At 46.1% G+C, this 16716-nt stretch overlaps 1 protein-coding gene across 1 annotated transcript in view; it reads left to right on the top strand.

Annotated features, from left to right (window-relative positions):
- Nucleotides 1-3700: 3700 nt before the first annotated feature.
- ABLIM2 (actin binding LIM protein family member 2) overlaps nt 3701-16716 on the top strand; it is a 144027-nt gene continuing 131011 nt past the window's right edge. The window contains exon 1 of the mRNA XM_049797926.1: nt 3701-3727. Within this exon, the coding sequence (XP_049653883.1) occupies nt 3712-3727 (16 nt within the window). The 5' untranslated portion in view covers nt 3701-3711. The remainder of the gene's footprint in view (nt 3728-16716) is intronic.

Genomic DNA, 16716 nt, shown 5'->3' with positions numbered 1-16716 from the left:
TATATTCCCTTACTTCATAAGGATGCATTTCTGATAACTGGGATGGTTAGGTATTCAATAGTTAGTGAAGATTTTTTTTTTTCCAATACAGCTAACGTAATAGAGCAAGATATGTGAATGTACTTAAGAAACACATACAGTTTAAATACACAGGGACAGTAAAATGCAATATAAGTTTTCCATAACACTATCCAAGTAACATTAGTGGAGAAATATTAGAAAACATTTGTGTACTAAAGAGTAAACTTTTTTGCCTCGCATAGGGTTTTCTAAGCTCACCCAAAACCCAATGATGCTCTTAAAAGAATTCAGGATGGCATTGAGGATGTGGAGGAAGAAGCAGGATCATCAGGACTGCCAAGTGCCAATTCAGTTTCTGGTAATGACGGAAGGGGTGCAAAGTGCTGACAGTTTAGAGGCTGACTTTTCAGCCTTCTTTTCAGTGGCTGGAGAAGCTGATTGCTTTTAAAAATGAAAATCAAGAGAGGACTGCCTACTAGCCTGAGATTTGGATTGGTAACAGGAGACTGAATCCTGCAGTGCCCCGATGGGTGTGTCTGCCCATTCTCAGGACGGATCGTTGTCCTGACAGATCTCAGCTGTTCCACCTGCGAGACTGGATGCTCGGTTTAAGTCGTTGAGTGTAAACCTTCTTGCCAACTCTTTATGGATGGTTTCACTTTACCTGTGAAGCCAACAATTCCACCACACTTTTGCAATCAACCCTTTCAAAGGCAACTTCCTTAGCAATAGAGACGCTGTCTTTCTGGAGAGCAAGGATAGCATCAAATCCAGCAGAATGCAGAATAAACTCTGGCAGCAATTTTTGCCATAGACCACTCATAGACTGAAATGTGACCTCTTCCCAAGTAATGCTAGTGTCATCTATGCCATCGATGATATTAAACTACCTCCAAAAGTCATTCAGGCAGGGGTTATCCTTACCTGTTGTCTCTTGGATAAGCTTGGAGAAGATCCCATTTTAGACAGGAGGCCTTGAAAGTGGTGATTACTCCCTGGTTCATTGGTTGGAGTAATGGAGTCTTACCAGTGGCAGAACATGACTTTTCTGTTGGGTCATGGGGTCTCCTAATTAAGCTTGTGGCAGATGGCGTTCTCCTAAACGAGGAGAATTTTGAAGTCCATGACCTGTTTCTCACAGCGTTCCCTAAAGTCTGGCACCATGTAGGCACTCCGAGTGTTTGTGTAGTAACCTGGGCCTTTCAGTTGTTTCTACGACTGGTAGAGAGAACTTACAAAATCCTGTGTGGCCCTGGGGTTCTCACTGCAATGAATAAGCAAAGGCTTTAGTGTGCAGCCTCCTTCTGCACTGCTGCCCAGCAGTAGGGTCAAACTATCTTTTTGCAGCCTTAAAGCCCAAGGCAGTTTCCTCTTCATTACATCCAATATGGATTGCACACCCACCACCTTCAATAAAACAAGTTATGTCTCATTTAGCTTTGAAAGCAACACTTCTGCATAGCCACAGGCATACTAGCATCATTCAAAGATTGCCTTGAACTCATGATGGTTATTATACACAAAGATAGTTCACGATTAAAAATACAAATTGGACTGATGCTGGAGGCCAGATCTCATTGGCATGAATGCAGAACAGACAAGATGGATGCTGCTGCATAGCCACAACTGAGATGCTCTACGCGTTTCTACTAGTGCGATACATAACATACATATATACATGGACATTCATGCATCATCTGCATCTCAGTGAAGTTCTGCAAGGCCAGCTGCAACTCAGCTGGCACGCTTCAGTACAGACGGGCAGCTCAGGAGAGCTTTCAATGGAAAATGGGTGGTAGAAAATTGCAGGATGGAAAACAGGTAATAAAACTGCTTAGCAAAACGTGGTGTTAAACAATCAACGATGCATCTCCAAAACAAATGACAGAAAGAGACAGATAGCAGCGTGGTACTGAAGTTACAAGTCGACAGTTTTAAGGAATGACTAAGTAGAGTAGGAGTGAAGAGTGGAATCTGATGGAGCTGTATAAATTCATTAGTGACACAGAGAAATTGAATACGAATGATACGTTTGCTATCTCTTCTACTACAAGAATGAGCGGGCATGAAAGAAAGACAGCAAATAGCAGGTTCAAAACAAAAGCAGGTGTTTCTTTGCATCGCACGTAGTTCAGCCATGAAATCCCTTGCACAGGATGCTGTAGTTGCTTGAAGTGTGCGTGGGTTCAAACAACAACCGGACAAGAATAATGGAAGAAAATCCATGGAAGGTTCTTCAACACAAAGAACACACAATCTGGCTCAGGAAGTCCCCTCAGCAGATATCCACTGCTGGTGACTGTCAGAAGCGGGGAACTGGACTGGATTGTCTGGTCCCGTATGGCTGCTCTGACTGTGGGTCCACTTTCTTCCCAATGGCAGTGATTATCTCCAGGGGCTCTCAACTCGTATCAGTCGAACGACACGGGAGCCCAACCGTGCTGCTGTACTTAACGCAGAGCCGAGGATCACAATTCCCTATCAAATCATGACACGTAGGCGCTGCTACAGAGCTCATCTCACTTCAGTTACGGGTGTAGGGTGGGAAAGTTGTGCAGGTTTTTACGGTTGCAACTGTTAGCTAAGTTTTCACTTTTAGATAACCGCTGGTGGAAAAGAGGTCAGTAAGCACGCTGATACAAATGCAAGTCTTGTCTTCACACCCCTGTTTGCTCCTGCCGTTACTGGAGCTCCCAGCTGCCCAGAACCCAGCCTGAAGTCGGCATCAGAGGAGCTGTGCAACACAGCACGCTTATGTAACTACCGCCGGCTCCTTCTGGGTTTGGTAAGACGGATGCTTGGGGTTTTCTTAAAACATTATTTCTTCCACGACGATAGCGGGTTCTCAGATTGACGAAATACTGCACAAGCTGGCTTTAACAACACACGGCGTGTCCTTGTACTTTCAAATACGAAGCACCAGTGAGGGCTCACCTGCTCCCGACAGCGCTGCCTGCCCCTCCTCAACAGCTGGACCCGCTGCCAAACATCTGTGCGGCGCAGCGCGGCCGGGAGTCTCGGCTCAGCCGAGGAACAATGCAACCGCCCTCATCGTCATTCCCTGGGCGCTTGGGGGGGGGGACACGCTAAAGCACCTGTGCACCCATTTGCTTTGCTCGGGCATCCCAGAAACCGAGCACCAGTAGGGCAGGAAAATGCAGACCTCCCCCCCAAGAGCACGGCGGGGGGTGGGGGGGCTGGATGGAGAGCCAAGGGTGAGAACAAGGGCTCTGGCCGAAACGGCGGGGAAGTTTCTGCTAGCGGAGGGCGGCCGGGGAGGGGGGGGGGGGGGGGGGGGGCTGCAGCAGCTCTGCCCGCAGAAGCGGCGGGGCCGGAGCCTTCCCCCCCACCCCCCCCCCCTCCCCTCCCCCGGCCGCAGCAAGGCACGGAGGGGGATGTAGTCCGCGGGGCGGCGGCGCGGGGCGGCGGGGAGCTGCCTACACTTCCCAAGGTGCCCGCCGCACCGCCGCCGAGCCGGGGCTGTGGGAGCGCGGCACCTGCCGGGGACGGGGACTGGGGACGGGGCGGAGCGCGGCGCCGCCTGCCCCGCTGCGGGCTGCGCGGCGGCGGCGGCGGCGGGCGGGGATGGTGCCGCCCGCGGGGGCGCGGTGACGGGCGGCGGGGAGCGGCGGCGGGGAGCGGCGGTGGTGGCGGCGGCGGCGGGCGAAGCGCCGGCCCCTCCTGCGCGCCATGAGCACCGGCACAGGTAGGGGAGGGCGGCGGGGAGCCGAGCACCCTCCTTTGTATTTTGGAAAGGGGGAACGGGGAGCGGGGGGGGGGGGGGGGGTTGTGGCTGCCCCGGGGGGGTCCGTCGCGTCGCGTCGCGGTGCGGCCGCTCGCCGGGGTGCGGGCAGAGGGAGCCGGCTGAAAATTAGGAACGTAAAAAAAAAAAACCAAAAACCACCAACCACCAAAAAAACCCCCAAACCCGCAGAAAATAACGCGTGTGTGTATCGCGGAGGGGAGCTGCCGCAGCCGCGGGCGCTGGCGGGGCGGGAGGAGCTGCGGCTGCTGCCCGGGACCCTGCGCCCCCGGGGGGGGGGGGGGGTGGGGGTACGGCGGTGCCGCCCCCGCCCCGGGCGTCGGCCGCAGCCCCGGCGGGGACGGGCTCGGCCGGCCGCCGCGGGAGACGCCCCGGGTCCGTGTACCGCCCCCCCCTCCCCCCCCCCCCCCCCCCCGCCGCCGGTACCCCACGGATCGGCACGGACCGGGGTGGTGGGGGTCGTCTCGCCCCGGCCCCGCAGCCGAGGTGCGGGTGAGGGCGGCTGGCGGGCTGCTGCCCCCCCCCCCCTCCCCGCCCGGCATCCCCGGGGGGTGGGAGCACGCGGCTCCTCAGACGGCGATATTTAGGTTAAAAGCTCGGCCTGTTCTGCTGGGAGAGCTAGCGTGGGGATGGGGAAGGTGGGAATCGGGGAGGACTCGCGGAGCCCTGGCGAGGATTGCCTGCCGGAGGGGTCCGGTTGCCCAGGGCAATACAAAAGTAATTTATCCTGCGGTACATGCAGAATTGGAGAACTGGCTTGGAATTGTGTTTTCCGGCGATTCAGCCTTCGTCTGCGTGGTGTGGCAGCGGGGGGTGGTTACTTCAGAGCGCAGCTCGTCACAAAATATTACAGTCTTTAAGGCAAATACAGGGTTGTGCCTAGGGGGAAGGGGGAGGCTTTGAGAGTTGATTGTGTATTTCATTTCTGAGGGTAACTGTAGTTGCTAAATATACCCTCTGCCACGACAACAGGGAGACGATGAATAGCTACAATTACGTGGTGACTCTGTATGTCAACATGCTTAATCATGCCACATCCTCACAGCGAGCCAAATGAGAGCCTGGTGCAAACAAAGAGGAGAACGAACTCCCTGATAGAACAGTGTGTGACCTGAGGTCAGGCACCTGCCAGAGGCTTCGGCTAAAAACCCGGTTTGGCATTTCCTCGTGTCTGTTGAAGGCGTGGACGTTTCCGTGCGTGCCGATCATCCGTGTTCCCGCGTGGTCTGTGGATGAAACACGCACTGCCGGCGGTGCTGGTCCTCTCTGGGGAAGTGTCCAGGCCAAGGCAGGTGTCCAGGAGCGCAGGTGAGGGCAGAGGTCCGGGGTGAATTGAATCGTGCGCTAGAAATCCCGAGTCTGTTCTCCGTCTCTAAAGGGAATCGAGATGGTTAACGCAGATGGTGACATCTGCTCTGGAGATGATTAAACTCCAGCACAGAATCCTATCCTCGGTTACTCGCCTGTAATTTTGAACTGAAGAACATGGAATACTGTGAAACATTTAAATTCTGTAGTGGTAGAACTGGGGCTGGTAGAGGGAATATTAAAGTCCAAAGTTGTATCTCTATAATGCTTAAAACACCAATTGAATAGATTGTAAAGTTATAAACCCGGTAGAAAAGTTAATGCGTAACAGTCAAGTGCAGAGGAGACTTAACACAATTCTATCTCGGTAATTGCACCAAACACGGTGTAAATGAAATAGCAAAAATGAACGGTGCCAAGATAAAAATAACATCCTGGGAAAAAAGAGGGTGGAAAAAACCCCTGAGAGTTCTTAGCTCTCATTTGAAAGTTTAACTGGCAGTTTTAGGAGTACTGGTTTTAAGTATAGGTTTAGCTTTGATGTTTCCAGATTTTGATTGTGCGTGTCTACGTGGACTATGTAAACAACTTACAATCAATTTTCTTGGTAAACGTGAGAAGCCCACATCTACTCTGCAAAATCAATGGAAATTTTCCATTAACATAATGGGGCAAGTATTGTACAGCAAATTTAATGCCACGGTTTGACTAAAATCAGTTTCCGAAAGATTTCCACCAAAATTACTATGCAAAGGCTATAATTCAAAGTTTGGTGTTTACTGTAACAGAAAGATGTTTCTGGTTCTGCAAAGAAAATAAGGGTGCGATGTGGTATTAAAATCAGCCCCGCGTAAGGTTCAAGGAATTGCTGCACTGTTTGGTAATTCAGGAGAAATCCCCGCTCCTCCTGTTACTCTCGAGATGGAGTAAACTGTGGATCTGTGCTTGTTACTCCAGAAACCTTTGCTCAGTCTGCGTCCCCTCTTGTGCCGATGCAACACATCATTAGCTATCTGTTATCGAGAGGGTTTCGGGTAACCCTGTGATCGATCCTGCCTTGCCATTTTAACCATAAGATTTGGTGTTAGACATAGAAATGTTTATATTTGGTAAACTTGATTTACTTCATGGTAAGTACAGGCACAGGTAATATGATTGCAAGTGGCTCAGTAATACATACTTGGAGCCACCATTCTCCATTAATGGACTGCAGACTCATGCTATAATTTTAAATCTAGAAAGCATATGATCGTGTGGCGTAGTAAAACACAGCTCATGCATTATTACATACGTTGTAATTAGATATTTCCACACGTGATTTTTCTCAGCTGCCTTCCATATTATTTACCGTTGGTCTTGGCTGAAATTATTTCTAAGGAAGAGCCCAGTCACTGCTTTTTATACTTAGGAGATTAACATGGCATGGCTGTGCTTTTAGGGCTCTAAATGTACTTTTAAGAGTTTATAATATCGTTATCAGTCTAATATCTCAGTTCTTTGCCATCTTGAAATCATAGCAAGAAGAACAGAGTAAGTTAAAAATTTGAGATTGCGAAAATTAGGTTCCCATCAATTCCCAGAAATAGGGTAACATGGTGTCTATTATTTAAGTGCACAAAAAGGAATCGCAGAGCTAATTACATACTAGGTGAATTATCTTAGATTAGATTAAATTAAATGTCATGACACAAATTCACACAGCTATTTAATCTTTAAACTATTATATTGGAGGGAAAATTAGATTGCGTGGATCAGAGAACAGCTAATGGAGTGTCACTGCCCAAATGGAGCAGGAACATGGTGATTCTGGTTACAAAAGAGGTTACGCAGGTTGGTCATGCAGGGTCCTGCTCTCCTTGGGACATGCTTAATTCCTTTTCAAAGTTCACATGCAAATAGGCCGACAGGAATCCTCTCTAGAGACAATAGTACGACTGTTTCAGACTGTGGTATATTTTATAGATCGATACAGTGCTTTACTTTCAGCCCTTCATTTTGAACACTAGTAGAAGAGAGCATTGAATTACTAGATTGGAGCAGCAAGAAGTCAACTTGCTTTGGAGTTCTCCAACTAATGAATGTGTGCGGATTATAACACGCAATCCTCCAAGTTTTGTAATTAAACAGAACTACTTCATTTCGTTGCCATTGTAGCCATGTTTCTCTGAAAAAATAAGCAATGACACTTATTTCCTGATGGTATTTTCTTCCTCTGAATTTGAGTTGCGTAGAGTATCTATGACTTCTTAGATTATAAAAAATAGGAAGCTATATCTTAGGATTCTTTAAGGATTTCGGTTGAAGATTCTTCTTTACAGCTCTTTAGAAAAGGATTTCAGCTCAGTGTATGGCATCTGTTAAATGGCATCACGCTCTTGGATTGTAAGAACGCACAGCACAGCTACGAGAGGATGAAGTGGGTCCGAAGAGGTTATCAGGTGATGGTACATCAGCTGGTAACTCCTGGCTGCCATGGGCCTTCACGTGCTGCCCCAGCGCTGCAGCAGATCTCTGGAAAGGTGGCTAGTTGGGCTTTAAAAATCCCAGGCGTTTGGCTTTGTGAGCAAGATCTATTTCTTACCGATGTGCCTGTTTGCAGTGCAGCATCTGTACAGTAATGAGCATTCTCCATGGCTGGTATCGGTACGCATCTTACTGCCCTTTCAGTGTGACGTTAAAGACAGTATACTTTCACTTTTGCTTCTCAGGACATTAATAACTTATGTACTTAATGCCCAAAACGTAGAGGGCTAAGAAATGTGAAGAAAATTGAAAAATTAATTAAAGCATGGCTGCTGAGGGAACGTTTTCCCTCTCTTCCCTTCTTCTATGCAGCGGACTGGCTAACATTCAAGGAGAAGTGAGGAAACCCTGATTTTAGTTCTGCCCAGTTTGGCAAATCATTCTCCCTCTACACTACAGAAATTTGGGCTTTTAGCAGTGGAAACGCATCTCTCCTGACTATTGTTGACTTCAAGCTCACCGCTGCATTTTCTGGTCCTGCTAGAGGATTACTGGGGCCGTTAACTCACCTTCGGACCTTGGGTTCTCAAACCAAGCACCCAGCACTCACAATAATGAATTAAAACGTATTTGTGTGGAAGCGGGCTGCGCTGCTTGGGGCTTTTTGAAGCAGAGCTCGGTAAGCGCCCGGATGAGGGGGGGCACAGCCGGCAGAGCTGTGTCTCTGCACAAGCCCGGCGTCAAATGCAGGGCAGCGGATGGGCCTTTGGGATTTTTGGACAATTTGCTGGCTCGCTGTCTGCATCCTTAAATATAACCTTAAGGCAAATATTTCTGAATTTAGATTATTCCCTGTGTCAAGATCCATTAGCAGTGTGTCAAGGTCCTTAACTGTTACCGTCTGAAATGTTGGAATGTTTTTTTCACAGCTTATTAGTTGATGTTCGTGCTCTGAAATGTAGATGGAGTATTGTTTTGCACAAAGCACGGTTATTTATTTTTCCATTTCAGAAGAGGAATGTGAGAGGAATATAAACTCCATTCAGTGAATATTTCTGTCTGCCTTAGGAACCCTTATTCGCCCCTTTCTCTGTAAAAGCAAATCATTCTTCTACTGGCATTAGTCAAACTGATCAATAACTCTATTTTGGAGATTCTCCTGATCCTACAGGACAAGCTGTTTGACCTGTAGTTGAAGGAAAGCAAAGTCTAAATGCACTTGGCCGTGAAAAATAAACATTCCTGAATTGTAAGATATCACTAGTGATATTTTAAAAAGACTTTAATGTTCTTGTAATATGGATTTTTTTTTTTTTGCTATTTAGAAACTGTTATTTTTAGATTTGAGTAATACTGTCATTGTACAACAGTAGCAGACCACAATTGCTCCTCAGGGTGGATATGAGGAACAAGTGTGGTATCTCGGTTGTTACTCTGTAGTAGCTGCTTACAAATACAGCATCCAGTTCCTTGGAAGTTTTCAAGTATCTCTTCTATCATTTCATTTGTAGTGTGGGGCACACTCTGATACTTCAGAAGGGGATGCAATGTGATTGTCCCCGTTCTTCCTCTTCCTTCTTGCCAAGCTCTTTTGAGCTTCAGGGGGAAAAAAAATTAAATTCTTCACCCGTAGAGTGAAATGACTGGATGTAGTATAAATGCTGAGCATACAGGAGTTGTGTTCCTTCAAGTCTGTTTCAGAGGATGACAAAGTAAATTCGAATCCCTGTGACACTGTTCATATGTTGAAATCCTTGGTGAAGTAGAAGGAGTTAAAAGTTTGATACATATCATGCAAAGAAGCCACAGAACCTGTCATGCAAGAGCTTTTGTCACTTGAGAAAATAGGTCATATACCTCCTTCCCCTCACAGGTATGTGAGTTGAGGATTCATGGACTGCAGGGAATTTCAGAAGTAATACATAAGGCAGTTTACTACTTGATGTGTAAATATATACTGGGATCTTTGCCGCCGAGCGATGCTAAGTGGGACTAAATGAATAGGCAGCCTTATATGCAGTGATTAGTTTGGAGAGTTCTTGATCACAGACCACTTCAGTTTTTCTTGACTTATTTTTACCGCTGTGAAGAGTTTATTGAGGTACATTTATAAATCTCAGATTGCTGCAAATATTGCTGTTTAAAAGGATGTGAATGCTCTAGAAGTCATGAAAAATATTTTTACAGTTTCATCTTTATTTTCATCTCAGTTAGTTTCGTTTGCTTTGCTCTGTTTACAAATTCTCTACCTCTCTTTTCCTGTTGATGTTCTCGGTATTGCAGACTTAGCTGGGATCTGCCAGTCAAACAGGTATTTCTGCTCTTTACCTCGTAACAGACCGGTGAGGATTTTTGATAGAGTTCAGCCCTCAAGTTTGGATTTACAGAGTCTTGTAGGGTTCGCCTTGCTCCGGTGTTTCTTTTGGCTTTGCAATACCAGCAGCATTGAAACAATCACTCGGTTACAAGTGTAGATGCAGCACAGATCCAGAGGATCTGATCTTTAAGGTTGCATATATAATTAATTGTCTAGGGCACAGAGACCAAAGGAAACCATAGAAACGGGCCGCGTTGCCGCTCTTACCCTTGACGAAGACGGGAATGGAAAAGAGGTTGCAGCCCGATCCCATACCGGGGATACAAGGCAATCGGGAACAGCTGGGACTGCGTCTGTCTGCACCGTGCGTTGCAGCGAGTGTCTGGCAGTGCCTCCAACACCTCACCCCTGTGACTCGCACATATGCTCTCCGTTCTGCTATCTGGGAACCTGGCTGGAAGTCAGGCTCAGAGAGTGCCAATTCCAGGGTTTCTGCTGGCGGCCTGAGCCTCGGTGTGCTCGGCTGCCCCTGCCCTGCTCAGGCTAAATAAAACCCGCGCTCTGCCCCCGGCTTTGGAGCAGCGACAGAAGCGTGCCCGCGCACAGGCGGTCGGTAAATACTGGCGATAAGAGAGCAATACTGGTTTGCGTGCAATCTTGAACCTCTCTGTGACTAATAGCGTACTACACACAGGTAGAGCGTTCCCACCCGCTTGGTCAACAGAGCCCAGCCCCACATCCAGCCGGGGTTCCTGCAGCGGTGCGATGAGGGAGCTGCTGCGCGCATCCCGAGAGCGCGTGGCGTGCAAGGAGAGGTGGTCTGCTTTTGTTCCGCCTGGAGAAGACAAGGCCAAGGGGAATGGAACTGTGGTCTTCAGTGCCCTCATGGGTGCGTAGAGGGAAGATGGAGCCAAGCGCCTCTCACCGGTGTATGGAAGAAGGGCAAGAGGCAACAGTCAGGAGGTGTACCAAGGGAAATTGCCGCTGGTTGGAAGGAGAAGAAAAATCGCAATGAGAGTGCCTGAACCCTGGAGTAGGGTGCCCAGAGACGCTGTGAAGTCTCCGGCCTCGGAGATTTTCAAAATTTGATTGGCAAATGCCTGAGCAACCTGACCTGACTTTGAAGGTTGCCCTGCTGTGAGCTGGACCTCTGGGCATCTGGTCCAAAATTTTCTGGGGGTATCTGAAGCCGTCCTTAAGCGTGACTGCAGAGCTCCCATTGAGCTGCTACAGAGATCTACAGGCGGATTAATCTCAAATGATTTGCATGGCCATTTACCAACCAGTCTTCCTGGCCATGTGTTGATGGCTCATGCCTGCCTTGGAAAATTGGAGAAAAACTGGTGTCAGCTTCATGTATGAACATTCGTGAGCTCTCCTGCACCAGGCCCTGTGGAGAAACAGGGTTTATGTACCACAGATCTGTTGAACAGTTGCCTAAATATGCAGACCTCTCCCATGGGTTATGTATGTGCAGCTGTAGAGCCCCTCCTCAACTGGATGGAGAGTTTGGTGTGAACATCTGGCTGCTTCATCGTTGCTGGGACTTGGAGAAGTGCTACACATCCCTCACCCATGGGTGAAATCGCTGTGAACTGCAGAGTGTTTCGTCACTCTGAAACCAGAGCATTTATTTATGTGCCTTAGTACAGAATTAGATGTGAACATTTTAACATCCTTATTCTAATAGCCACGGCTTTGCATGGTACAAAACTAAGATAACAAGCACGTCAGAGACCGTCTTAATGGGTTGTTGGCTGTGAGAACAACCAGAGCTTCACTAGCGTCTTCTTTAAGGCTTCTGTCCTTACGAACCATAAGACCTTTAGTAGTAAGCATTTCTGCTTCAGTTTGCTGTATGCCACGTTTATTGTCATTATTTAAGATCATCACTGTCTGTACCAGCTCAGATTAAATGTCTGTTTGGCCCAGTAGCCTGGGTCCGGCTGTGCCCCTCGTCCTGACCTGGGAAGTAATGGTAACAGTGGCTAATTGTGTCTGTCTTGGGTCTTGAATGTTTTTCAAGACGATACTAAGTGATTCATCATCTCGAATGCTGAATTTTAGGTCGTTTTTGGTAGCATGGCCTAAATTTTCATTGTCTGCAGGAAGCCAGCCTAACAACAAACTTCTATTCATATATTAATAGAGCCTAATATCTTAATAGAGCTGTCCAGTTACATTGCTGTAGCTTTGATTGTGTCTATTTTATTAATTGGATTTGACCTAAGACTGAAACCTGGGTTGTGCTGAGGATCCTTAACTCCCATTATTTCTAAACTTTGGGGTTAAATAATGTTTCTGGACTGAAGTGATATGCTACATTTTCAGGAGAACTACTGAAGCGATAGACACCCATTTCACATTTCTTTCCATAGATCTATAATTTTAGCTTGTGATATGCCTAAGGTTTTTCCAAGGTCAAGGCTGATTTTCCATGGGAACAACACAGTCCGTGTCCTGCAAAGAATATGAGACTGACGTTAGGGTGATTCTGCCAGCTCTGAAGAAATGCTCGGCTGGGTTTTCTGCATCTTGTCTCTGAAGCACATAAGGTCTACATAGATCTAGAAGTGTTGCCATAGTCATGCCTATTTTAGAAGGCAGCAAACAGCACAAGCTGCAAATTTAAGTTGGCAGAAGAAGCCTGGCTGTTAATCTAAAGCTGTCAGAAACTGCCATAACGTTGGTTGGATACTTGCTTGATTTACCCATCCTGTTATGAGTTAGAAAAAGGCAGCTTCTTAGAGCCCTTCTAAATGCAAAGATACTTAATATTTTTGGAAATATATAGAAATGCTATACATTCGAGGCAGTCCCAGCTTCAATCCTGGTAATTTTGTTCTCATACATGTGTTTCCTAAGGTCAGTAATGGGGTATTTAATAGGGTGATGGATGCTTTCAGTATAGCTGTTTGCACTGTGGACATCAAAAAGCTCACCGATTTCAGTTCTGAAATTCATCTTTAATTCTAGTGCTTTGCTTAAACGATTTCAGTTGCTAAACTGTCTCATCTTCTACTAGTACTCTGTGTAACTGGTTGTTTTTTCTCACGTATCCCAGTACTGAGTTTTTGGCAAAAGCAGAGCTGTCTTCCCTCAAGACGATGAAGGGTAATGAACCCATTGTTTCTCCTGATTGTCCACTTCTGTACTAATCACTCTGCTTGCTTAGAAAATGCTGTACTGGTTTATATTTTTTTAAATAAAAAAATAATTTTCCATTTTCTCTAGTTAAACCTCTTCTCCCTAAGTGAACCTGTGAATGTATTTTAAGGAGTTGCGCATCCAGTTTTGCTTACAGAGACCTTAGCAGCGGGTACGTAGCAAACCTTGGTGTGTTAAAGCAAGCTTCCTACTCTTAGCCTGCCCTGTGGCTCCGTACTGTGGATCTGGGAGGTACGTGATAACGCTTGTGCTGGAAGGCAAAGGACTGAAGTTTAACAGGTAGCCGCTATGAATTTTCTAGGGAAATTATGGTAATTATGCTATGGAAAAAAATTATGATACGGAGAGTATTTCCACTGCATTGATATTGTGGTGCTACGAAGAACTAACAGTTACCAAAGCACCGATATTCGTCACAGGCTGTTTGGCATTTCAGCTTGACAGGTCTGTACAGCACTTGGGCAGTAGGGAGGGAGGGCGTTGGATGGACAGTAAGAGCTACGCGTTCAGGAGAGCTGTGGTACTGACCCGTAAACAAGTCACCCTGTGTGTTTCACTCGTTTGTCTCTAGGCTGCAGTCTCTTCTGCTGCTTCTGAGACGACCATTGCATCTTGCTGTCAGTGTTAAAGTCTCTTTTTATCAATTTAGTTAGACTTTTTTTGGTACTTTGTGTACTATATAAATGGCTGTACTGTTTTTACTCCCAAACTGAAAGACAACCTCTCTTTAGGAAAATTCTGCCATATTTGCAGGCACTCCTTCCTTTTTTGGTAGGATGTATCACCCTTTAAATTTATGTTCTCCAATTTCTTTTTGGTAGAATTTCATTATGATACTGTTGGTGCTGCATATTTTTATAAATATATTTAGCTTTTTAATAGTAGTTTTGGTCAATCGACTGCAAAGCTCTCACAAGAGAAGGGAATTTGCTTGTACACACTGGAGAACTGAGAAGAGATTTGTGACTTGTGTTTGGTAGGATTAGTCAAGAGGAAAAGAATCTGAAATACTGAAGTCTGAATTAAATGTTGCATCCATTAGGTCGCTCTGACTTCGCATTATCAGGCTTAATACATTTGGGGTTATTTTTGGCATTGGCATGAGTGGCTGACATTTGTCTACAGAAGTAAGAAGGAATACGAAAGCTTAATTTGTTTGCCATCTTCTCCTGAGTTTTGAAAAATAATATCTGGTCCGCAGCATGTCCAATGGCTCAAGGAAGGAAGGAAGGAGGGAAGAGTTGGGCTTATAAAAACCAAACCAACTGCAACAAAGCCAGTTTCCTGCTGTTAGCTCCATGCCCCAGGCAGCCTAAATATTATCCCCCCCCCCCCCCCTTTACTTTTTGTTTCTCTCTGGATCATATCCATGAGGAGATTTCATTCCAAAAAGAAATCAAGATTGCAACTGATGTCACCCATCAGATAAGACTGCACATGTAAAGTACTTACGAAAAAAAAAATAATCCCACAAGAACCTATCCCTGGAAAGTGGGGGGTTTTTAAATTTATTTTTACATGGTAGGAAAAGGCTGCACGCACCGGCACCCGAGCTGCAAGCGTGCAGCCCCACCAAGGAATCTGTGCAGCCCACAGTGACGCCTGTCCCAGCAGACCCCTGCCAGCAGCTGCCACTGTCACTTGCCAGTTGCTTAAAGCTCTTTAAAGGTGACGTAAGGTGGCAAAGAGATAACATGCAGCTCTTTCCTCTAGAGGCAGGCTTAAGTTAATATTTCCCCAAAGGCCAATCTTATAGATAAGGGCAGAAAAGTGGAAAAGCCCCTGCTTTTCTCTCTGCTCGCCCATCTCCCTTTCCCAACTGGGTAGAGAAGCTGGGGCCAGAGGCAACGTTCCAATTTTTCAATTTCTGCAGCTTTCATCAGTCACAATACATGAATACAATAGGTAATTTGGAAAATATTTATGATCCATTCCAGATCAGATCGATAATGCGTGTCAACTTTTGTGTCCCCTGGTGACCTGAAAGCGCAGTTATTGGTGTGAAGATGATTTCAGTCCTGAGGCCTTGTACTGAGTCAGGCTTGTTTTCTGGGTACATTTGTCTAGATAAAGTGGACCTACTCCAAGCCACACACAGCGCTTCTGTTCAAAAGACATCAGAAACCCCAAGTTCATCTTAAGAAGAATCTGACTGAAGTGCACCACACTTGTTGTTCCCCAGTGCTCTCTGTGTGGCAGCATCAAGTTCCTATCTTCTTGTGTTTGTCATCAGGTTCTGATCATTTCATCGCTCCAGAAACCACTGGTTTAATTTAGTACTGGGGGAAGGAGCATCTGCATAACAAGAACCGTCCAAGCGAGACGTGGAGGAGACACCAGGGGGTGTCCACTGGGGACCAGCGCAAGCACCAGCACAGGCTGGTGATGAAAAACTGCATCGCTGAACAAACTCATTTCAGCTTTTGTGGTGTTTGAAGCCTTTTTTCCAACGTTTGGCCTTCGTTCCGGAGGTGGCTCACAGCGGGTTGTGCCTACACCTGTGGTGCACGTGGGTCGTTGCGGTCTTGTGGGTGAGGAGTGGGCGTTTGACCACCATCGAGTTGAATGGGCCTGGTGTGTAAAGCGAAACGCAGACGGGTATTTCTTTGCAGGAAATCCTCAATATTGCACGATAACGGGCTTTAACGGGGCTTCATACCACAGAAACGTATATTTCAGAAGCTGTATTTTGAAAAGCGTGCTCCAAAACTTGTTCAAATTTATAGTTTATTTTAAGAAATTCATGAGGGTTACTTTCAGAGCTGTCGACGTGAAGCCCCTGATGAAACGGCAGCCAGCCCTGAAGCCTACGGCCCCCATAGGGAATGCCTGTCAAAATGCGCCGTGGCGGAGCGTCAGGGTAAGGCGCTGGCAAGTTAAATTTGTCTTATGCGTGCCCAGAGAGTCTCAAGAAACCAGAAGTGCTAATGCTAGGGATCCTGACTTATCAAAGGAGTGCAGCTAAATGCAAGAGGATTAATTTTACTAATACAGGCTTATAGTTTGGCAAGCTAATAAGGCTCGGTAACATCTGATGCAAATCCACAAAAGAGTTAAATTTAGTAGGTATTGTATTGTGCCTTTAGTTTGAAATTGACATTATTCATGTTTACGGCTTGGAATTCCTCATTTGTAGTGCTCATCATAATGTTTTAGAAGTTATTCTAAAATTGATTGCTTAAATGTTTTTGAGATGAGTAATTTTCAAATTCAAGACTACGTACGCTCTTTGTCATGCATAGTCCCATTGAAGCATAAGGAACTGTGTACTAATATAAGAAATAAAACTTCATGCAGCAGCTATTAAAGGCTGCCCCTTACCTAAGAAGAATCTTTTTTTGAAAAAGTTTGATTCAAATAAGAATATTTTAGATTTCAGACATTTTTATTGATAATATTACTCAGAGACCAATTCCAGATACAGCTTTAGGCAGCTTTCTCGTGCAGACATAAATACTAAAATGTTATTCCTTAAAGTTGAATCCCCAGAGCCCCCTCATCTATAAGCTATTGTGCTGCAAATTATTAACGGAATACATTATTCTGGAAGTTGGCATCTGTTTTATGTCATTTAATACAAACGAACTGTACATAAAATATGCTAGGACATTAAATGTTTATTTGAGATAGTAGTTCTGTTTATTCAGCTTGAGGAAACTAAAGGTGAAGTTAAGAA

Source organism: Accipiter gentilis, chromosome 3, assembly GCF_929443795.1.
Source record: "Accipiter gentilis chromosome 3, bAccGen1.1, whole genome shotgun sequence".
Lineage (NCBI taxonomy): Eukaryota > Metazoa > Chordata > Aves > Accipitriformes > Accipitridae > Astur > Astur gentilis.
The sequence above is the reverse complement of the archived record's forward strand: the minus strand, read 5'-3'. Positions and strand labels throughout refer to the sequence as shown.